The following is a 24,766-nucleotide window of genomic DNA, read 5'->3' as shown; positions in this document are numbered from 1 at the left end:
TATCACCAACGAGAGAGCCTTCCTGACCTCCCATCTACCTCCTTGGTCTATATTTAATTGGACTTTACAGGACACTATATTGCACAAAACGTTATTCCCTTTATCTTGTATCTGTACACTGTGGATGGCTCGATTGTAATCACATATAGTCTTTCTGCTGACTGGTTAGCATGCAACAAAGTGGCTCAGCGTTAGAGACCCGGGTTCGATCCTGACCAAGGGTGTTGTCTGTACAGAGTTTGTACCTTCTCCCTGTGTCTACGTGCGATTTTCCCGGTGCTCCGGTTCCCTCCTACATTCTAAAGACGTACAGGTTTGTATGTTAATTGGCCGGTACACTTGCAAATTGTGTGTGGGGATCGCTGGTCAGCACGGACTCGGTGGGTCGAAGGGCCTGCTACCGATCGATATCTCTAAACTAAACTAAAAGCCTTTGCTGTACCTTGGTACATGTGACAATAAAACTAAACTAAAGCCCAGATATGTTGCCTGAGCCGCTAAGTTACTCCAGCACTTTGTGCCTTTTTTTTTGTAAACCTGCATTTTCCTTGTTTCTACATTATGCCCTGACTATAGGATGGTACTCCTCATACCCCAAAGACAATCGTGTGTCACTTTGTATACATGTTACACTGTGGGACAATATTTTTTCCAGACATCCCCGCGAGTTTAGATTAGTTTTGTTTACAGATACAGCGCGGTAACAGGCCCTTCGAGTAAGCACCAACCAATGATCCCCGCACACTAACGCTATCCTACACACACAAGGGACAATTTACATTTACACCAAGCCGATTAACCTACAAACCTGTACGTCTTTGGAGTGTGGGCGGAAACCGTAGTACCCGGAGAAAACCCACGTGGTCACAGGGAGAACGTGTAGACTCCGTACAGACAGCACCCGTAGTCTGGATTGAACCCGGGTCTCTGGCGCTGTAAGGCAGCAACTCTACCGCTGTGCCACCGTGGCCGTCCATCAGAGTTGAAATGCAGGGAGCAGGAAAAATACAAGCAGTCGGGACCTTTGGCTCCCAGATATAAACCTGCCCACATTGCTGACCTCTGGTGTCCCGCACACAACCCCGTGTTCTGGTCTTAATCCAGATTCCCCGCTCAAATTCCCGCCTAATGAGTGAGCAAGCTGCCAAAAGGGAAACTGCTCTGGAACCTCCCTGAGCACAAATGATCCCTGTGCTCAGCAGTTTACCTGCTTCCAAACACACACGTAAGCTCAATTTTCACTCCTACCTTGGTAGCCAGGGAGTTTAAATTAAGTTAATTAAATAAATCCTGGAACAAAACGCCAATGCAGTTCACAAAAATCACATACCGTGTGTTCTTCAGTGATGGAAATCAGTACCATCTGATTGAATACACACTGAGGGCCTACACTGTTCTCTGTCACCTGGCCAAGTGCAGAAGTGTGGTGTTAGGGAACGCTTTCGATACGATACAATAGAACTTTATTTATCCCAGGAGGGAAATTGATCTGCCAACAGTCATAAAACACAAGACATGAAACATAAAATTAAAGTGACGAGTGGAAAGGATTGGGGATGTACGAAGGTTGGGGGGGGGGGGGGGGGGGGGGGGGGGGAGGGAGGGGAGAGAGTCTACCCCACGACAGAAGGGGGAGGAGTTGTACAGTTTGATAGCTACAGGGAAGAATCTCCTGTGGTGTTCTGTGCTGCATCTATACTTAATGGTGATGTACAGCAAAGATCCTATAGCTCCGCTATAAGATCTTTGATGTACAGGGCAACTTTTTTACACACAGAGTGGTGTGTTCCTGGAACATGCTGCAGGGGGTGGTAATGGAGGCAGATGCGATAGTGGCATTTCAAATGCTTTTGGATAGACACGTGGAAATGCAGGGAATGGAGGGATATACAGGCAGACAGAGATTAGTTCCTTTGAGCATTATGTTCAACACAGCGAGTGAGGGCTGAAGGGCCTGTACTTGCTGTAGGATCTACGTTTAACACTACCACCTGTGCCCAGGTGCTCCTGTTTCCCCCCACGCTCCAAAAATGTACCAGTTTGCAGGCTAATTGGCTCCGGTAAAAATTGTAAATTGTCCCTAGTGTGTGTAGGTTCGTGCCAGTCTATGGGGTGATCGCTGGTCAGCGCGGGCGGACTCGGCGTGTCCAGGGGCGGAAAACCCGGGGGGGCCAGAGGAGACACGTCCCCCCCCCATGTTTTGAGAGGTGGGCGACATCCCCGCCAGGTTAACCTGCCTGGACTTGCGGGAAATATGGCCAGCGCGGAGAAGCAGCGCTGGTATCCCGTCAGTCCAGACAGGGCTGTTAGTTAACCCGGTGAGACAGGCAGAATTGAGCTGCATTTAGCGCTGGATTGAGCCTCCGAAGCCTTGCGCGCGTGTGTGAGTGTGCGCGCGCGGCCGCCAACAAATTGTGTCCCCCGTCCCCTCCATGTTTTGATAGTGAGTTCCGTTCTTGGGCGTGTCGAAGGGCCCATTTCCGCACTGTATCACTAGAGTCCAAAGTTGATGCAGCTTTATAGGACTTTGGTTAGGCGGCATGTGGAATGTTGCGCGCAGTTCTGGTCACTCCATTAACGGAAGGAAGCTTTGGAAAGGGTGTAGGGGGGAGATTTACCAGAATGATGCCTGGATTAGGGGGTATTGGCTACAGGGAAAGCACAGCTAGAAAAACAGTTATATGCCGTATATATCTATAATATATAAATACTGTATATACACACTCACACACACCCATGTATATATATACACACACACATACACATTTATATATAACATATACACATATATATATATATATATATATAGGTTAGGGTTGCCAACTTTCTCACTCCCAAATAAGGGACAAAAGGTCAAAATACGGGACAAATTCCCGATGGCAATTCGCTGGCCGACTCGGCCGTGGCTGGGTGAATGATGAGTTGGCTCGGGCGCCGGACTTTGCACGCGACGTCGCGCGGCCCGGGCCAGAACTCCTCCGCTGGCCCGCCGGCTGGGCTTTGTGTTCTGCAGCACACAATGCCCGGCGCCCCATCCAACTCATGAACTGATGATCGGTCATGAGAAGGAGGGGTGGTGGTATGGGCAGTTAGCAAAGGCTCGACGGTCGGTCAGCTGGCCGGGTTGCCGGGCCCACGGGGCCCACGGGCGAGGCGCTGCTGGGCTGTACTACGTCGGGATGGGTAAAGCGGGGCCGGACGAGGCACTGCGACCCAACAGTCCCCTCGACCCGAGTAGTAGCAGTCAAATACGGGACAAGGGTGGTCCCATATGGGACAAACCAATTTAGCCCAATATGCGGGATGTCCCGGCTAATACGGGACAGTTGGAAACCCTAATATAGGAATACGCATAAAAACAAACAAACAATAATAGTGCAAAATAAAAAATAAAGCCCCAAGTCCATGTAATTCAGAGCTTGGAGGTTGTAGCGTGAATAGCCTGATGGTTGTGGAGAAGAAGCTGTTCTTGAACCTGGACGTTACAGTTTTCAGGTTCCTGTACCTTCTTCCAAACGGCAAAGGAGAAATCAAAGCGTGGCCAGGGTGGCGTGTGTCTCTGATGATGCTGGCTGCCTTTTTGATGCAGCGACTCCGGTAACTCCCTTCGATGGTGGGGAGGGCAGAACCCGTGATGGAGCGGGCAGTGTTCACCATTCCTAATCACAAGCTCCTGGAGCTGGATTCAATCTCACTGCTTTCTGACTCATAGGCCGCCATGCCAACCAGTGAGCCAACACATCTCGCATTTCCCTTCAGGAGAAGACTGCAGATGAAACATTTATGGCTCTGGAATAATTTCCACCACATTTTGTCGAAACGCAAGAGTGCCTTTCCAAAATACCTTCCATCTTATCCGATTTACTAATTTTACTTACTATTTAACTTCCCAAATTCTACCAGGGGCAGCGGGGTGGTGCAGCGGGTAGAGCTGCTGCTTCACAGCGCCAGAGACCGGGGTTCAATCCAGACCTTGGCTGCTGTCTGTGTGGAGTTTGCACGTTCTCCCTGTGACCGCGTGGGTTTCCTCCGAGTGCTCCTGTTTCCTCTCACATCCCAAAGGTGTACAGGTTAATTGGTGTCGGTAAATTATCCCGAGTGTGTCGGGAGTGGATGAGAAAGTTGGATAACACAGAACTAGTGTGAATGGGTGATCGATGGTCGGCATGGACCTGGTGGGCCGAAGGGCCTGTTTCCATGCTGTAACTCGAAACTAAACTAATCTCGAGGAGAAACAAGGAAACACAGATGCTGGGTTATAAAATAAAAAAACTGCTGGACTAACTCAGAGGGTCAGGGAGCAACTCTGCAGAAAATGGATAGGTGATTTTCACTGGATCTCAGTACACATGACAATTGAACTAAACTGGCCTAAACAGTTCAGGTCAGGACCCTTCTTCAGACTGAACGTTCAAACTTTAGAGATACAGCATGGAAACAGGCCCTTCGGCCCACTGCGTCAGCGCCGACCAGCAACCACCCGATACCCCACACACAGGGACAATTTCCAATTTCGACTGAAGCCAATTCACCTACAAACCTGCACGTCTTTGGAGCGTGGGAGGAAACCAGGGCACCCGGAGAAAACCCACGCCGTCTCCAAGGGGAATGTACAAACTCCGTACAGACAGCAGCTGTAGTCAGAATCGAACGCAGGTCTCTGACGCTGTAAGGCAGCAGGTCTACCGCTGCGCCACTGTGCCGCCCAAAAGAACAAGGCTCCCAACTCGAAACATCACCTATCCTTTTTCTCCGGAGATGCTGCTTGACCCGCTGAGTTACTCCAACCCTTTGTGTCTAGTGTTTTAAACAAAACATTTCCTCCACAGTTTATCAAAAAGCAAGAATGCCTTTTCAAAATACCTTCCACCTCATCTCATTTACTAATTTGACTTATGGTTTTAACTTCCCTAAATGCATCCTCCCTCTTTGTACTGTACAGGTAAGCTGGCTCCATCCTGGAGGCAGAGTTGGATTCATGGGAGGTTGGTCTTGGAGGGGAGGACGCTCCTCAAACTGTGGAGCATCTTGGACAATACAGCTCACCCCCTCCATGACACATTGGTCAACCTGAGGAGCACCTTCAGCAACAGCCTGGTTCCACCAAGATGCAGGACAGAACGCCACAGGAGATCCTTCTTCCCTGTGGCTGTCAAACTGTGCAACTGGGCAGTCACGGTGGCGCAGCGGTAGAGTTGCTGACTTACAGCGACTGCTGCGCCGGAGATAAGGGTTCGATCCCGACTACGGGAGCTGTCTGTATGGAGTTTGTACATTCTTCCCGTGACATGCGTGGGTTTTCTCCGAGATCTTCGGATTCCACATTTCAAAGACATACAGGTTTGTAGGTTAATGGGCTTGGTAAAGGTCAAATTTGCCCCTAGTGGGTGTGGGATAGTGTTAGTGTGCGGGGATCGCTGGTCGGCGCGCACCCGGTGGGCCGAATGTTTCCGTGCTGTATCTCTAAAACTAAAACTCCTCCCACTTCTGTCGTGGGGTAGACTGAGGCTGGCTCCCCTTCCCCCCCCCACCCCCAATCCTTTCCACTCGTCAATTTAATGTCATGTTTTATGTGTTTTTATGACTGTTGGCAGATCGATTTCGCTCCTGGGAGTAATAAAGTTTCAGCCGACGCGTAACGTATGGTACATTCTACGGGGAAGGCAGGTTAATATTCTGCAGTAGGTGACTGAGCTGGAGAGCCCACAGTCGGTTAACTACACTCGCTGGCACTGCTGAAGAATGGAATCTCTGCATAAGCATTAATCATTGCAAGTGTCATGTTTTGAGACTGTAATTTAACCTGATACGTTTTTATGTCGGGCCCCGACACCGTCTCTTGTAATTGCTGTCTTCCTGGAATGTCTCTCTCTGCCTTCATGACTCTGCCTTTACTTTGGCTATTCTGACTGGAAAGACACAGCTCACACTCAGCTACCTTACCGAGCGGCTCAGTTAACTCTTAAGGGCCTGTTCCACTTGGCTGTCATTTGCGCGTCACGCAGATGGCGCGCGAAGATTTTGTACATCACAAAATCCTGCCTAGTGGGACAGGCCCTTTACGCTGCTCACTCCTCTGACAAATGCTAGACATTCAAATTCCTGGCTTTCAAATTCCTAGGAGTCACTATCACCAACAACTTCTTCTGGACCGCCCACATTGAAGCAATGGCCAAGGCAACACACCAACGCCTCCACTTCCTTAGAAGGCTTAGGACGTTCGGCATGCAGGGCCGGCCTTAAGCCGATTTGACCGATTGCTCCAAATGGGGCCCCGCGCCTAAGCGGGGCCCCACACTAATGTTCCATATTCCGTACGGAAATACGAATTCTCTTTGTTAAATAAAGATTTTTTTTAATTCGCCATCCGGATTTTTTTTAAACGAACATGTATAACAACCGCTGCACGGCCATCAGACACAAACGATTTGTTAACTAGTACTTTTAGCACTTCTTAACAGCAAGTAGTTAACACCTTGTTATGCAATGTCATCAATCTGCATCCATCCGCTTTCCTCAGTAAATGTTATTGTGTTTTGAACAAGTATTAATGACGCCGTGTTCCTTTGAATAAAATTCACGCGGCGTCATTAATACTTGTTTAAAACACAATTACATTTGCTGAGGAATGTAGATCGATGACACGTTGAGAATTTCATTAAACTCACCATCATGAGTGAGGGCCCCGGACCGTGAGAAGGGGCTTCTTCCTGGTGTGCAGGTTAGTCATTCACCTACCGACCCACGTTGTGTCTCTCTGTGTTTTGCTCTCTTCCTCCCTCCCTCCCTCTTTCTCTCGCGCTCTCTCTCCCGCTCCCCATCTCATCTCTCTCTAGCTCTCCCACTCCCTCTCTATCACTTCAGCATTCCCGGAATCATTGGCGTTTTGCGGTAGGCAAAAATGCTGGAGAAACCCAGCGGGTGAGGCAGCCGTCTTGCCCGCTGAGTTCCTCCAGCACTCTGTGTTTTTTGTTTGTCTCTGAAGTTGAAGGTGGTTCAGCGGGACGGGCAGTGGCTCTGGGGAGAGGGTTGCGTTTCTGGTCGAGACCCTTCTTCAGACAATCACAAGTACTCTCTCCGACGCGAGTTCAGTTCAGTCTGAAGAAGGGTCTTCTCTCCAGAGTCGCTGCGCTGCCTGTCCTGCTGAGTTACTCCAGCTTTATGTCTATCTTCAATTTCAGAGAATTGCAATTTCTCACGGGGGGCTTATAAAGTCTCTAAACCCCTCTGGGACCCTCTGAACACCTCTAAACCCCCTCTAACCCCCCTATTCCCCTCTAAACACACTTGAACCCATCTGAAGCCCTCTAAACATCTCTAAACCGTTTAAACCCCTCTAAACTAGGAGGCTGCAAGGTGACTTGGATAGGCTGGGTGAGTGGGCAAATGCATGGCAGATGCAGTATAATGTGGATAAATGTGAGGTTATCCACTTTGGTGGCAAAAACAGGAAAGTAGACTTTTATCTGAATTGTGGCCGATTAGGAAAAGGGGAGATGCAACGAGACCTGGGTGTCATGGTTCACCAGTCATTGAAAGTAGGCACGCAGGTGCAGCAGGCAGTGAAGAAAGCGAATGGTATGTTACATAGCAAAAGGATTTGAGTATAGGAGCAGGGAGGTTCTACTGCAGTTGTACAGGGTCTTGGTGAGACCACACCTGGAGTATTGGTACAGTTTTGGGCTCCTAATCTTGCCATAGAGGGAGTACAGAGAAGGTTCACCAGACTGATTCCTGGGATGTCAGGACTTTCATATGAAGAAAGACTGGATAGACTTGGCTTGTACTCGCCAGAATTTAGAAGATTGAGGGGGGATCTTATAGAAACTTACTAAAATTCTTAAGGGGTTGGACAGGCTAGATGCAGTAAGATTGTTCCCGATGTTGGGGAAGTCCAGGACAAGGGGTCACAGTTTAAGGATAAAGGGGAAATCTTTTAGGACTGAGATGAGAAAAATGTTTTTTACACAGAGAGCAGTGAATCTGTGGAATTCTCTGCCACAGAAGGTAGTTGAGGCCAGTTCATTGGCTATATTTAAGAGGGAGTTGGATGTGGCCCTTGTGGCTAAAGGGATCAGGGGGTATGGAGGGAAGGCAGGTACAGGATACTGAGTTGGATGATCAGCCATGATCATATTGAATGGCGGTGCAAGCTCGAAGGGCCGAATGGCCTCTACTCCCGCACCTATTGTCTATGTTTCTATGACTGTGTCTAACTACTGTCTGGTTCGTTGATCGGTTTGCTAGATATGAACTGTTTTGGGAGAGAAAAATGCTCACGGCAGACCAAACGTGTTAAACAGAAATTGGTCAGATATTGAGCTTTACACAGTGAGAAATCATGTGAAATAATCACTGAATTTAATTTTAAATGAATGTACCTGCATGTTATACTGTTTAGTTTGGAGATACAACCAGGTAGTCTGGTTGATACAACCAGTCTAGTTTGGAGATACAACCAGATAATCCACTGAGTTCGCACCGACCAGCGATTTTTGTTACAGATTTGACAATTTTATTTGGCGGCCAATCAAACGCTGTCTCTAAGGGGGTTGCATCCAATCACCAACCAGCTTGCCTTAAAATTCCCGTCCAATCAACAAATAGGTCTCCTCCCGTCCAATCAGCCGCTGTCTCCAAGGACATTGTGTCCAATCACATAATTAGCAGCTACGGTAAAGGTTGGAAGCCAGCGGAGCTACTGACAGGCAAACGGGAGAGAGCAGGAGACATTCACACAGTGTAGAATCCATAGCACCTAGTGTACAATTTCATAATATATACTAAATAACTGGGCTGACACACCTTGGCTGGGAATCTGGGGTTCACCAAAATTGTTCCCAATTGGGCCCCGCACCCCCTGTCGGCATGACCCCAACAACTCTCACCAACTTCTACAGATGCAGCATAGAAGGCATTTTATCGGGATGCATCACAGCTGAGCAAAAGGCCACAGAGACAGAACATTCACGGCATGGAATGAGACCATTTGGCCCACTATGCCTGTGCCAGCTAAGGAATCCAGTTTAATTTACTTACCCGATCTTGTCAGCTCGGATGATTCAAGTTACTGGCCTCATCAGTGATTTTAGAGTGCTGAGGGTGAATTATTGAATGGGGTGGCACGGTGGAACAGCAGTAGAGTTGCTGCCTCACAGCGCCAGAGACCCGGGGTCGACCCTGACTACGGGTGCTGTCTACGGAGTTTGTTCATTCTCCCTGTGACCGCGTGGGTTTTCTCCAGGGTGCTCCGGTTTCCTCCCACACTCCAGAGACGTGCAGATTTCTAGGTTAATTGACTTCTGTAACTTGTAAATTGGCCCTAGTGTATAGGATAGTGCTGGTGTACAAGGTGATCGCTTGTCGTTGGGACTCGGTGGGTGGAAAGGCCTGTTTCTGCACTGTATCCCTAAAGTCTAAAGCTAAGAACTGTACTGCACAGAAGCAGGCCCTTTGGCCCATCTTACCCATGCTGACCACGAGGCCTATCTACACTAATCCCATTTGTTAATAATTAATTTGGTAGCCACTGTAGTGACAATCTCCCATAAACACCAGTGCAATAATACTAACCTGATAATTTTAAAGATACAGCATGGAAACAGGCCCTTCAGCCCACCGAGTCCACACTGACAATCGATCACCCTACACATGAGCACTATCCTACACACTAGGGACAATATTACAGAAGCCAATTAACCTACAAATCTGCACTTCTTTGGAGTGTGGGAGGAAACCGGAGCACCCGGAGAAAACCCACGTACTCACAGGGAGAACGTACAAACTCCACACAGACAGCACTCGTATCGAGCACCTTAAATTTGTCCAAATGACTCGCAAACTAGCAAAACCAGGCTGACTTTAGCTGTTGGAAATGTAAACAACCAAATCTGTGCCACAAACCGTGCTCAGAGGCACAGGAATGTTCAAAATATCAGTTACTGATCCCATTCCTCCAAAATTGGGTTAAAATTCAAAAGCTCCGTGAGGAGGTATTTATATTTAAAGTTTCTTGGGTACAGACGCTGCTTTTCCATTGGTGCTGTTGGCTGCGTCAGTGTCCACAAACCTTCTGGTATACACCCATTCACGCTCCCATCATTCATTCTCACATTTGAAGGAGGAATTTTCCAGCTTTTGAATAAAAGAAGCTATCTGCTGGGGCACTGAATGTCACTTGTGGAGTTATTACAGACGCCCTCCGCTGCAAACCCGTGAAGGAGAAGGAAGTAGGGGAAAGGGAGGAGAAAGGAAGCGGTGGAAAAAAATGTGGACGGTTTTGGACAAGGGCGGCACGGTGGTGCAGCGGTAGAGTTGCTGCCTCACAGCGCCAGAGACCCGGGTTCCATCCTGACCACGGGTGCTTGTCTGTATGGAATTTGTATGCTCTCCCCGTGACCTGCATGGAGTTTTTTCCGAGACACACCCACACTCCAGAGACGTGCGGGTTTGTAGGTTAATTGGCTCGGTATAAGTGTAAATCGTCCCCAGTGTGTGGAGGATAGTGTTAAAGCCCTGTCCCACTGTGCAAGTTCATTCCAAGAGCTCTCCCAGGTTTAAAAAAAATCAAACTCGTGGTAAGCACGGAGAATGAACGTAGCGGGTACGTCGGAATTCAGGGACTTCTCTTACCGCCTCGTAACGCTAACGGCAGGTACTCGGGAAGAATCGCTAACGGCAAGTAAGCACGGGAAAACTCGTGAAGATTTTTCAACATGTTGAAAATTGTCCACGAGAGCCCCGAGTACCGACGAGTGGCCATTACCGTAAATCTCCGAGTTCGAATCAGGGCAAACTCGGGAGAACTCTTGGAATGAACTCGTACCGTGGGACAAGGCTATTAGCGTGTGGGGATCGCAGGTCGGCGCGGACTCGGTGGGCCGAAGGGCCTGTTTCTGTGCTGTATCTCTAAACTAAACTAAACTAAATTTAAGATGCAGAATGAAATGGGACATCTAATGTAATATGCAATGTAAAATCAGGGGCAGAAAGCGAAATAAGGAGAAGGAAAGAAATAAAGATGGGATCAAGAAACAGTTGACAGAAAGGAAAAATAATTACTTAGTTAAATCTTAAACTCTAATTAAAACGTAACAGGCTCAGAAGGCTTGCTTGTAAAAGTTGATTTTCATAACCAGAGAGACCCTTGTTTAAGATTTAACACCTCATTAATAAAATAATTTATCTTCAGGATGTGGGCAACACTCCCGAGGCTGCATTAAGGGCAGCACAGTGGCACAGCAGTGCAGTCGCTGCCTTACAGAGACCCGAATTCGATCCTAACTACGGGTGCTCTCTGTGTGGAGTTTGTACGTTCTCCCCGTGACCTGCGTGGGTTTTCTCCGAGATCTTCGGTGTCCTCCTACACTCCAAAGACGCACAGGTTCGTAGGTTAATGGTCTAAATGTGAATTGTCCTCAGGATAGTGTTAGAATGCTATATCCTGTTTCCGCGCTGTATCTCTTATGGGCCACACCTCCGTTCTGAGATCTGAATGTTCCTCCTTAGTGCCAGGGATTAAGGCCCATTGGGAGGGATATTCACTGAATCTATGCCCCTGTGGCACATGCAAGGCAGGTTTACGATGAACTGTCGGGGTGAGTGGAGATCTAGGCCAGTGTCAGCAGTACAGAGGTGGAAGGTGCCAGGGAGTGTCACTGTGTGGTGAGGAAAGGACTTACAGTAGCTTGCTTACAGTGGATGGTTCGATTGTAATCATGTATAGTCTTAAGCCCCTGTCCCACTTAGGAGACCTAAACAGCAACCTCTGGTGACCTTGCCGGCCACCCAAAAAAAAATCAAGGTCGAGGTGACCTGCAACCTCCTACCACCTCCCATGCATATGTTGAAAACCTTCCTCGACTATGAAGAAAATCGGCTTTGATTAGACCTGCGACTAAAAAATTATCGATTTTTAAAACGGCAATCTATTTTTAGTCGAGGCCGGTTTTAATCATAATGAAAAAATAGCAGCAACCTAGATGAAGCCTCGACCACGCGGAAACCACTTTCGAACATTAGGGAGAGTGACCACAACCTCCGGTGACCTCATTGAAACCTTGGGTGGCGGGCAAGGTCACCAGACGTTGCTGTTTAGGTCTCCTAAGTGGGACAGGGGCTTTGGTGTTAGTGTGCGGGGATTGCTGGTTGGTGCGGACGCGGTGGGCCGAACGGCCTGTTTCCGCACAGTACCTCGAAACTAAAAAACTAAAGTGAATATGCAGGAGGGTGTTCCCCGGTGATAGCGCTTTGAGTTACAAGGAAACACTTGGAGAAACGTTCCTTAGCTGCAGCAATAGGTTTTAGAGATGACGAGGGACTTCAGAACATGTCCAAGGAAAATTACACTAAGTTCCGTTATTAGTGGACTGAGTTTCAACTCCGAGAAAGGCAAGTTGAGATTTGATGCTTGAAGCGTCTCACTGAGGACTCCAGAATAAATAGACTAAGTGGAAGAAAAATGTATGTGGTAATTGTAGATCTGGTTTGGTCTCTGTGGGACATCTACTGAAATATACTGGATGGAAAGAAATCAAGCTGGATCTCCCAATCTGCCTTTATAACTGATAATGTGTTGACGGATGTGATATTATTGTGTTGAAGGCTTATTTCAATAATGAATGATTAAGATTTTGCCAGAATTTGGCTTCCGCCAAACCTTTGTGTTCGAAACAGTCAGTGAGTTTCCACAGGCTGGCTTCATGCACTGTAGTCCAACGGTGACAGGACTATCTGCCCTCGCGTTTATCACAAAAGGTCTTGACTCAACTTGGAAGGAATAATTTTACTATTTTTCCCAAGCTTTGAATTCAGAGTTCAGAGTAGTTTAGGGTGCAAAGGAATTGCAGATGCTGGTTGATGTCAAAGGTGGACACAGAGCGCTGGAGTAACTCAGCGGGTCAGGCAGCATCTCTGGAGGAAAAGGATGGGTGACGTTTCGGGTCAGGACCTTTCTTCATCCGTCGGGGAGAGAAGGAGTAGTTTAGTTCAGTTTAGTTTATTATTGTCATGTGTACCGAGGTACAATTTCAGTTTGTGTGCTATCCAGTCGAAAAAAAGACGGTACATGATTACAATCAAGGCGTCCAGAGTGTGGCTTTGGGATGTTGGAGGAATCTAGGGCACCAGAAGGAAACCCACGCAGTCACAGGGAGAACATGGAAACTCCGCAAACGAGCTGAAAAGCCAAGGCGGGCAGTATCTGTGGCAACTATGGGTCCTTCCCTGATGAGCTCAATGCCTACTATGCCCACTTTGGACAGAAAGTCAATGGAGGAATGCCAACCTCCCCGCCAGTCTCGGGTGCACCAACGGTTACTGTGGCAGAATACGATCAGCCTTCCTTAGAGAAAATCCACGGAGAGCCACTGGAATGGCCCGCGTCCACAGGACCTGTGACGACCAACTGGCAGAGGTACTCACGGGCATCTTTAACCTTTCACTACTCCATTCTGAAAAAGATCACCATCATCCCTGCGAGGTAGTGTGCCTCAGTAACACCGCCCAGTGGCCGTGACATGCACCATCATGAGGTGCTTCGAGAGACTGGTGATGGCTCCCATTAACTCCAGCCTCCCAGCCAGCCTTGGTCCACTGCAGTTTGCTTACCATCACAACAGGTCCACAGCAGATGCCATCTCCCTGGCCCTAAACCCATCTTTGGAACACATGGACAATAAATACTACTGTGTTCGACTCCTCTTTATCAACTATGACTCAGCCTTCAACACCATAATCCCATCCAAACTCATATCCAAACTCCTCGACCCAGGAGGTAGAAAGAGGGAGACGCCTGGTGAGGGGAGGGAGGGGGTTCAGAGAAGGGGGAGGGGGGGGCATGAGGACTGGTGACTGGAGCCATCCAGTCTGAAGGAGGGTCTCGACCCAAAACATCACCCATTCCATCTCTCCAGAGATGCTGAGTTACTCCAGCATTTAGTGTCTATCCTGGACCCAGGACACATGTCCCCACCACTGAATCCTCGACTATCTGACCCACAGATCCTCAGTGATGATTGGTGACACCACCTCCACAATAATAGCCCTGTCCCACAGTGCGAGTTCATTCCAAGAGCTCTCCTGAGTTTAAAAAAAATCAGACTCGTGGTAAGCACGGAGAATGAACGTAGCGGGTACGTCAGAGCTCGGGGACGTCTCTTAGCGCTAACGGCAGGTACTCGGGAAGACTCGCTAACGGCAGGTAAGCTCAGGAAGACTCGTGAAGATTTTTCAACATGTTGAAAAATGTCCACGAGAGCCCCGAGTACCGACGAGTGGCCTTTACCGTAAATCTCCGAGTTCGAATCAGGGCAAACTCGGGCGAGCTCTTGGAATGAACTCGTACAGTGGGACAGGGGTTTAACTCTCAACACCGATGCCCCACTAGGTCTCAGTCCCCTACTTTACTCCCGATACACACAGCCAAATTCAGTATTAACTCCAAATTGGAGGAACAGCATCTCATATTTTACTTGGGCAGCTTACAGCCCAGTAGTACGAATATTGAAGGTTGACACAAAATGCTGGAGTAACTCAGCGGGTGAGGCAACATCTATGGAGAGAAGGAATTGGCGACGCTTCGGGTCGAGACCCTTCCTCAGACTCCCGCATTTTGTGTCTACCTTCGATTTTAGTAGCATCTGCAGTTCTTTCTTAAATGGTATGAATATTGATTTCTCTCACTTCAGGTAGCCTCGGCATTCTCTCTCTCTTCAACCCTCCCCCACCTAAGTCGCGCTAGCTTTTTGTTTTCACCCAAGAAACAGCTAACAATGGCCTGTTTCCTTTATCCTCGTTACTTTTTTGCATATCTTTCATTCATTGTTCTTTATCTCTCTGCATCACCATCTATATCTCTCGTTTCCCTTACCCCTAACCAGTCTGAAGAAGGAGGGTCTCGACCCAAAAACGACCCCAACTTCTCCAGAGATGCCACCTGTCCCGTTGAGTTACTCCAGCTTTTTGTGTTTATCTTTGGTTTAAACCAGCGCAGGCGCATTGAGGGCGTACGCAGCGTCTTGACGTCGTACGCAGCGTCTTGACGGCATAGTTTAGCGCGTGGCATTGCGTGATGACGTCACCGCCCGACGTCGTGCGACGTCCAAATTCAGTCGGCCCGCCTCCTGCCCGGCTGATTGGTGAGTATGATGTCGGGATCAGCCCCGCACAACTCCATACGCCTCTGCGGTTTGAATTGGGACCGGCCCCGCGAGGCCGTACGCCTCAAGCGACCACGTTAGGTCACGCTAGACGCATGCAATCGCATGCTGGTGGGACAGGCCCTTTAGTGACATGGTGCCAGGATAGCAGCCTCGCCCTCAATAATGAAGGAGCTCATTATTGACTTCAGCACGCCTCAGTACATGCCCCAAACAGCATCAATGGTGCGGATGTGGAAATGGTTGAGAGCTTCAAGTTCTTGGGCGTTAAGATTACCAATGATCTGTCGTTGACCAACCACATTAAAAAGGCAGCCAAGACGGCACACAAACGCCTCTGCTTCCTGAGGAGACTGACGAAATTCCCCACGTCTCCAGTGACTCTTACAAACTTCCACAGATGCACCATAGAAAGCATAGTCAGAATGCATCACAGCTTGGTTTGGGAACAGCTCTGCCCAAGACCACAAGAAATTGCACAGAGTTGAGGTGGCCCAGTTCGTCACACAGACCAGATTCCCCACCATTGACTCCATCTACACTTCACGCTGCCTCAGGAAAGCAGCCAACACAATCAAAGACTTGTCCCGGTCATTCCTTCTTCTCCCTGCTCCCGTCCGGCAGAAGGTACAGAAGCTTGAAAGCGCGCACCACCAGACTCAGGAACAGCTTCTTCCCCTCTGTTATCAGGCTTCTGAATGGTCCATCCATAAGCCAGGGTACTGTCCGATTCACCTCTACCCCATTGCGACATTGGACTTTGTCTATGGAACTGGTGCGCTACAATGCTGAGAACCTCATTGGAGACCCTGAGACAATCTTTAATTGGTCTTTACTGGCCAATTGGTCTTGCACTAGTTTTACTCTGTATCTGTACACTGTCTCCCAGCTTTATCCCCCCGATTACAATGAAACAAAACAAACAACTGGGGAATGGAGTTCCAAAATTCCTACCAACCTCTCCGTGTGGAATTCTTAATCCCGATTATATACCTAAAAGGGTACTCGAATATTCACAGCGTTAGACTGTCCCGCCAGTAGAAACAGTCGGAATAACTCAGCGGGTCAGGCAGCATGTCTGGAGAACATGTCTGGAGAAAGATTAGAAAACGTTTTCTAATCTCTTACCTGGATGGAGGTGCGATATTTTTCCGTATCGCATCTCCGTCCGCACTGCGGCCTAACATCGAGGAGTTGGTGGCCGCTGCTGGAGACCGACTTTTGGGAGCTCCAACGCGGGTGCCTATGGGACCTTAACATCGCGGAGCCTGCGATTCCTTTGCCAGAGATCGACCTTGGCGATACAACTGTGGGTTCTTGTAGACTAACATCACGGAACCTGCAGTCTCTGGTCAGAGACTGACATCGGGAACTCCAAGACGCGGGAGTTTCGACCACCCCAACGCGGGAGCTTCGACCGCCGGCTGGGGGAGCTATGATCGCCCGACGGATGGTTCGACTGCCCCGACCGCGGGAGAAATAAAGAGGAAGAAGCTCGGTCTTTTTGCCTTCCATCACAGTGAGGAATGTGGAGAATGCGCTGTGGTGTTAACTTTTATGTAGTTGTGTGTCTTGTTGCTTTTGTTTACGTATGGCTGTATGGTAATTTACTGTACCTTAATTGGCGCATATTGAAACCTTTGAAACTATACGGGGTGATTGCTGGCTGGTGTGGATTCGAAGTAAAAGACTCAAGTTATCTCTCTAAATCGAGTGTAACAAAGTCATTACGTGGCAATGTCCATTGGCCAAATGTACCTCATAAAGCTTTTACAGAGACTGGCACTTGCATGGACACACCAGGTTGTAACGTTTGGGAGGCTGCTGCACTTTGATGTTATTCTGCTGAACACAGCAATGATGATATGAACAGATGTCACATTCCACTGGCTTTTAATGCAAGCGATTTTAAGAGTGCCTATTAATTCTCCCGTTGAATCATCTCCCATGAAGGGCGGCCACAGTGGCGCAGCGGTGGAGTTGCTGCCTCACAGCGCTTGCAGCGCCAGAGACCCGGTTCGATCCCAACTATGGGTGTTGCCTGTACAGAGTTTGCACGTTCTCCCAAGATCTTCAGTTTCCTCCACAAGACATACACGGGTTTGTAGGTTCATGTGCTTGGTATAATTGTAAATTGTCCCGAGAGTGTGTTGGATAGTGTCAGTGCACGGGGATCGCTGGTCGGCGCGGACTCGGTGGGCCGAAGGACCTGTTTCCGCTCTGTATTTCGAAAATGAAAAAGCTTGTGGTCTATTTGAGTTATCTTTGACACGACCCGTATCTAGAACTACTGAGAGCTTCGTTGTGCGCTGTTAGACAATGTTTTTTTCCACAGGATTGAAACATGAATTCGCCTCCTGTTCTCTAACCAAACACGCTTGTGTGACCACTGTCTTTCCCTGGCCCCAGTTTCTCCTCTTACTGAATGTGACCTCAGAGAAAGACATGGTTGGCTCCGTCCACATGTTTATAAACCCTGCTAAACATTCATCTTGTGCAGATTGGACTCTGAGGCCTGATTTTTGTGTGGGTTGGCCGAGTATTTTTTTTTCCGTGCTCCTTGCTCACGTACGATTATAACTCTCTGCTTCTTTCCTTTCCCCACAAAGGATTAAAAAAAAGTCACGGCAATTTGGCTGGATTAAAACTAACTGAATAAAGTTCTGTTTTGTGACCTGCTCTCTTTCTCAAGACTGTCTGTACATGGGAATGGATAATAGATGTGTGTAGGAAGGAAGTACAGATGCTGCTTTACACCAAAGATCGACACAAAATGCAGGAGAAACTCAGCAGGTCAGGCAGCAACTCTGGAGAGAAGGGATGGGTGATGTTTCGGGTTGAGACCCTTCTTCAGACACTGTATTCCAGTGATGCTGCCTGACATGCTGAGTTACTCCAGCATTTTGTGTCTATCTTATGGTAATAATGGCTTCCACAAGAGTATTTTCAAGGGAGTGAGAGGTCTCCATTGGTTCCAGTAGTCTGTGTCCAACTTTCGATCAGTTTAGTTTATTGTCACATGTACTGAGGTACAGTGTTGCGTGCTAACTAGTCAGCGGAAAGAATACAATCGAGCCATCCACCGTGTACAGATACATGATGAAGGGAATAACGTTTAGTGCAAAATAAAATTCAGTAAAGTCCAATTAAAGATAGTCCGAGGGTCTCCAGTGAGGTAGAAGGGAGGTTGGTGATAGGATGGTTCAGTTGCCTGATAATAACTGGGATGAAACTGTCCCTGAATCTGGAGGTGTGCGTTTTCACACTTCTGCGCCTCTTGCCTGATGGGAGAGGGGAGAAGGAGAAGGGTGAGACTCGTCCTTGATTATGCTGCTGGCCTTGTCGAGGCAGCATGAGGTGTAAATGACATCAATTGAAGGGAGGTTGGTTTGTGTGATGGGCTGGGCAGCGTCCACAATTTTTGGTCTGGGTCCATGTTTTCTTGTGGTCTTGGATGGAGCTGTTCCCAAAGTACGTTGCGATGCATGCCGATAAAATGCATTCTACGGCGCATCTGTTTAGTTTAGTTTAGTTTAAAGAAGCCAATTAACCTATAAACTTTTGCCTCTTTGTAACGTGGGAGGAACCTGGAGGACACCCACGCGGTCACTGGGAGAACGTACAAACTCCACCTAGACAACACCCGTAGTCATGATCGAACCCGGGTCACTGGCGCTGTGGGGCAGCAACTCTACCACTGTGCTGCCCACAACTATTCTGGTATGATGTAACTAGTTCCAGTTTCCTTCATCAGGGAAAAATATCCACTCAGGATCTATCCTGAGAATTCACGCAAGTGCCAAGATGTTCACCTCTCATTCTTCTAAACAATGTGTACACATCCATCCTACTCAATCTCAACCCCATCTTGTACACTTGGGACATCATGTTACATCTGTACAAAATACGAGTGAGACCACACTTGGAGTATTCTCTGGAGTTCTGATCGCCAAACAATCGAGCCATCCACAGTGTACAGATACATGATGGAGGGAATAATGTTTAGTGCAAAATAAAATTCAGGAAGGATGTCATTAAGGATTCAGAAAAGATTCACAAGGATGTGATCCGGTCCAGAGGGTTTGTGTTATAAGTAGAGTCATAGTCATAGAGTTTCTGTGTTTCCAGCGGGGAAACTAGCCCTTCAGCCCAATTTGCCAATGCCAACCAAGATGACCCAACTATACTAGCTCCACCTGCCCGCGTTTGGCTTATATCCCTCTAAACTTTTCCCCTCCATGTTCCTGACTGGATCCTGACCTCGGGTACTGTCGGTGTGGAGTTTGCACGTTCTCCCTATGACCACGTGGGTTTCCACTGGGTGCCCTGGTCTCCTCCCACAACCCAAAGACGTGCGGGTTTGTAGGTTAATTAGCAGCTGTGACCTGCCTCAAAAGTGGAGGTGACAGCTGAAAGAGAGAGAGTGAGGGAGAGAATGACGGAGAGGGAGAGGGAAGAGAGAGAGGGGGAGAGTGAATGGGAAGAGAGATAGGGGGAAGAGAGAGAGAGAGGGAGAAGAGATAGAGGGGGAGAGATAGGGAGTGGGGGGAGAAAGGAAGAAGAGGGGAGAGAGAGGAGAGAGAGAGAGAAAGGGAGAGGGAAGAGAGGAGGAGAAAAGGCTGGAGGGATAGGGGAATTGGAGAGAGGGAAGAGCGTGAAAGCAGGGGTCAAGAGAGAAAGGGGGGGGTGAAAGAAAGGGGGAGAAGGGTAAAAAGAGGGGGGGAGACAAATGGGGGAGAGAAAATGGGAGGGGAGACAAAGAGAGAAAAGAGAAAGGGGAGAGAAAAAGGGGGGAGAATGGATGAAAAGGGGGAAGAATAGACAAAGGGGAGATAAAGGGGTTAAGAAAGGGGAGATAAAATGGGAGAGAAAGGGAGGGAGAGAGAGAGAAGTGGGATACAGCTGTGTAATGGTTCATTATTGAAAGGCATCTTGCACTTCCCGCTAAATTTATTCACCGCGCAACTCAACCTTTAAAACTCTTTCAGTCCTTCAAACTGGAAAAATGCCTAGTGTGGTAAATGGAAGGTAGAGAGGTACAGAACTCACTTGTGTGTGCGTGTGTTTAGGTTTGTAGGGTTGTATATTGATAAAGGATTAATATATCTGGAAGGCAGCTTGCAGGAGTTGAAGATGAAAGAGGTTAATTAACCGGCTGTGTTCCCTGACAACCACAATATTACCTTTTCTCCTCGCCTTTGGCATCCCTCCCTAGCTAGTCCTCATCAGAAATAGAAAGATCATTTTTTTTAAATCATTTCCACGCGCCAAAACTGTTGTGTCAGCAGATTTGCTGCAATCTTGAATGGACGCTATTCATAAACGAGGTCCCCGGTGTCTCATTATCCCCTCAATTAGTCTCGAGTGGTGTCTGATAACTGCCACAGACAAGATCAGACATCTCGGTAATGATCACATTGCTTAGTTTAGTTTAGTTCAGAGATATAGTGTGGAAACAGGCCCTTCAGCCCACTGAGTCCGTACTGGCCAGCGATCCCCGCACGCTAACACTATTTTACACACAGTAGAGGCTGGAGAAAGGTTTTTATAGGAACCTGAGGGGTAACTTTTTTACACAAAGATTGGTGGGTGTATGGAACGAGTTGCCAGAGGAGGTAGTTGAGGCAGGTACTAGCGCAACATTTAAGCCGTACTCCGAAGACGTACAGGTTTGTAGGTTAATTGGCTTGGTATAATTGTAAATTGTTCCTAGTGTGTGTGTAGTGATAGTGTTAGTATGCGGGGATCGCTGGTCAGCGTGGACTTGATGGGCCGAAGTACCTATTTCCACTCTCTATCTCTAAACTAAACATTAATAGAATAGGTTTAGAGGGGTATGGGATAAACAAGGGCAGGTGGGACTAGTGTAGATGGGACATGTTGGTCAGAGTGCGGAAGTTGAGATGAAGGGCCTGTTTCCACATTGTAACCCATGATATCTCAGCAAGCGATTCCATGCTGTAAATGGTACAGTGGTAATCGTATTGCAAGCAATGACCTGCATAGGAGGAAGCTGAGAAAAGACTTAAGGGCCTGACCCACTTGGCCGTCATTTGTGCGCCATTACGCGACCTCCAAAAATGTGGTCGTTGCGTTGTGACGGACGGGTAGTGTGTGGGTAGCGCGGGAGAGGCGTGGAGGAGTATGGAGTTACGAGCGGTATCGCGCGGCGCTCCAGGATTTTGTGCTGCACGAAATCTTCGCACACCACCGGCGTGGCGTATCGCTTACATACGTGTAGCGCATGGTGACGCAAAATTACGCCACCTTACGTAACCATGCGCCGTTGCGCGCCGCCCATACGCAGTCGGCCACAATGAGAAAATAATTACGCCGTAAGCATCAACGCTTTCAGAGTAATGCCTTCAGAGTAACACCTTAATAAGTATTTTTGAAACATCCTTAATTAAGGATATTTCAAAAGTTAACATCCATGTCAGGATCACAGATTTTATATCCTAAAAGAACACTAGTAACCAAATTAGTTTTTTTTTTTAAATAACCACCAACAATTTTACTAGCAACATTTTAAAAACAATTTGCAAACTATTTCTTAAGCTGGGTTCAAACCTTCAAATTCTAGACTGGAATACAATTTTGTGTTTGTTGGGAGTAATTCAAAAAGTTTAAAAGTAAATGAATTGTCCAGCAAACAATAATTTCATCAATGTTTCACTTAACAATTGATGTCAATACGCTGACTGATTCTACTTGCAGAGCAGATAAAATATTTGAAGGCGCATGATGCCGGGTGATGATGTATGCGACCGTCGCGCGTCAGTCACTACCGCCCGTCATGTAAATGACAGCCAAGTGGGACAGGCCCTTTACAGTCCACACCTGCCAAATTACCCCAGGCTGATGTGCAAACCATTTGGAGCAATTTAGCAATGAATAATGTTGAGTTTAGTTTATTATTGCGTGTACCAAGGTACAGTGAAAAAAATTTGTTGCGTGCAAACCAGTCAGCGGGAAGACAATACATGATTACAATCGAGCCGTCCACAGTGTACAGATACATGATAAAGGGAATAACATTTAGTGCAAGATAAAGTCCAGTAAAATCCGATCAAAGATAGGTCTCTAATGATGTAGATAGTTGTCCAGGACCACTCTTTAATTGTTCGTGGGATGGTTCAGTTGCCTCATAGAGTCAGAGTGATACAATGTGGAAATAGGCCCTTCGGCCCAACTTGCCCACACCGGCCAACATGTCCCAGCTACAACCCAGTTAGTCCCACCTGCCTGTGCCTGGTCCATATCCCTTCAAAGCTGTCCTATCCTGTCTAACTCCTCAATGTGAATTTTTGGTTATCTTATCATGTACACTGTGGATGGCTTGATTGTAATCATGTTTTGTCTCTCTGGTTAGCTTGCAACAAAAGCTTTTCACTGTACCTCAGAACACATGACAATGAACTGAACTGAACTGAATGTGGCTGCAGTGTTTAGGCCAGTCTATCGTCCCACCTGTGGTGTCAATGCCGGTTGGAGGGGGGATGAGGTAAGGTCAGAGAGGCAGTGAGGGCTGTGAATCATCTGCACGCTCTCTGCCACCCCCTACATATTGTATGTTGAGAGCCGTGTCTTCTCGATGGACTGCAGTAGAGGCGGGAGCCATGGAAGGTGCGCAAGGCTATAGGTACACAGACAAAAGATAGAAACATAGACAATAGGTGCAGGAGTAGCTGGCCTTCGAGCTAACACCGCCATTCATGTCTGATCATGTATGATCATGTCTGATCATCCACAATCAGTACCCCGTTCCGACTTTCTCCCCATATCCCTTGATTCTGTTAGCCCTAAGTGCGAAATCTAACTCTCTCTTGAAAACATCCAGCGAATTGGCCCTCAGAGAATTCCACAGATTCACAACTCTCTGGGTGAAAAGGTTTTTCCTCATCTAAATGGCCTTCCTCCTTATTCTTAAACTGTGACCATCTTTTTAAACTGAATGTTTCTTAAACTGTACGATGTGCAAAAAATGTTTGGGGCCAATTTAGCAATGAATCACACAGTGGGCTAAGTGGCCACAGGTGCGGCAGCTGATATCTATTACACAACCAGGGCCTCCGAGGTCAACTTAATTGATCAGGAAGCTGAACATCCATGAGGTGAAATATGACAGCTCCACCAACTCCCTCTTTCCCCAGCGCTCCCACCACTGCAGCAGAAGGCAGTTCGCTTTTCCAACCGCATGAAGTTGTTTAGGTTGTCTGGAAATTTAAAGCTGTCTAGACGAATATTTTGTTGGTGTGTTGACTTGAATCCGCACTTTCCACGGGGTGACTCAATCACCGGTGTGTGGGGGAAGGGAGGGAGGAAGATGGAGATGGGCACATGGCGGTTAGTCCAGAATTCCCCAACCAGGCTTCGGAAGAGGCTGACACATGCCCTGGGGAAAGCTGCACAAGATGACTCGCGCGCACAGTCATCAGAAAGCAAGCAAGCAAAAATTATAACGGGCTAAATGCTGGTCCTAGAAGCGGATCTGCAGTCATTCATTCATTCATTCATTCATTAATTCATTCATAAACTAAACTACCCAGCAAAGCATTCCACAATAAGTAAACCAACTTGCTTTTCTTTGTGGATTCTTTCCTGAGGTGCCCACACGGAAGCCCCGAAGCCTCCTCGGTTGTAGGGACCCCGCCTGAAGCCTCGTCGGTCACAGGGACCCTGCCCGAGGGCTCGTCAGACCATGGGGCCCCATCCAAAAGCTCGTCGGTCGGTGGGGCCCACCAAAAGGCTCGACAAACGGCACCATGGAGCACAACCAAAGGTTGGTCAGATGGGTCGGTAACTCGCACGAAGGCTCATAGGTCGGCATAACCAGGAACCGGGAGGGAGCTGGATACGCCAGACGTGAGGAGCAAAGGCCCATAGGTCAGCTGCAGGAGGCGCCCCCGGGACACAAGGATGGCCGGGAGAGGAGAGGAGAGGAGATAGGAGTCGGTTTGCGGGAACTGCTCCAGTACATCGAGTGCGCGGACCGACCAGACTTTAGACTTTGAATAACGACGCCAAAATATGGCGGTGCCCACATGTGTAAATATGCAATAAAGAATTTCACCGCGCAGTTGCACGTGTGACAAATAAAGTCCATTGAACCATTGCTTTGCCTTTATTGATGTCCTGCAGAGACTTTCAACCCAGCCTGTCAAAATGTCTTCCAACAGGGCCAGATCCCAGGAAAGACTGGAGCATGCTATTCAGAACATTGTGTACCCTGCACTTCATAAAAAGCTTCCGAGAACTGTCAGGGACTGCAAAAAACACAGGCCTGTTGCACGCATGGCTCAGCCTTGCCTGCTTGAATCATGCTGATGCTGGTTGGAACTAATCTGACTAGTGGAACTCAGGAATTCTAATAAATAAAGCAGGCGGAACCCGTTGAAGTGACAGTGTGTGTATTTCCTGCTACTTGGGGGTGCCAAGTGCAATGTACAACTTCACGGGTGCCATGGTTACGTCAGAGCTGCAGCCAAAGCTACACAACAGCGGGACATTTGCTAAATCCTTCACGTACCTGCGAGCTCCTCTCTGGACGAGACCAAACGAGGGGAACTGTTCCCCGCTTCTATCTTCAAGGATAACCTGCAATTCGG

The 24,766-nt window shown here is 48.0% G+C and overlaps 1 protein-coding gene across 4 annotated transcripts in view; it reads right to left on the bottom strand.

Annotated features, from left to right (window-relative positions):
* ralgps1 (Ral GEF with PH domain and SH3 binding motif 1) overlaps window positions 1-24,766 on the bottom strand; it is a 729,016-nt gene that overhangs the window by 91,983 nt on the left and 612,267 nt on the right. For all 4 annotated transcript variants that reach the window (XM_033049388.1, XM_033049390.1, XM_033049389.1 and 1 more), the window contains exon 12: window positions 24,688-24,755. In XM_033049388.1, coding sequence (XP_032905279.1) covers window positions 24,688-24,755 — 68 coding nt within the window. The remainder of the gene's footprint in view (window positions 1-24,687; window positions 24,756-24,766) is intronic.

Source organism: Amblyraja radiata, chromosome 32 (genome assembly GCF_010909765.2).
Source record: "Amblyraja radiata isolate CabotCenter1 chromosome 32, sAmbRad1.1.pri, whole genome shotgun sequence".
In the NCBI taxonomy this organism is placed as follows: Eukaryota; Metazoa; Chordata; class Chondrichthyes; order Rajiformes; family Rajidae; genus Amblyraja; species Amblyraja radiata.
The sequence above is the reverse complement of the archived record's forward strand: the minus strand, read 5'-3'. Positions and strand labels throughout refer to the sequence as shown.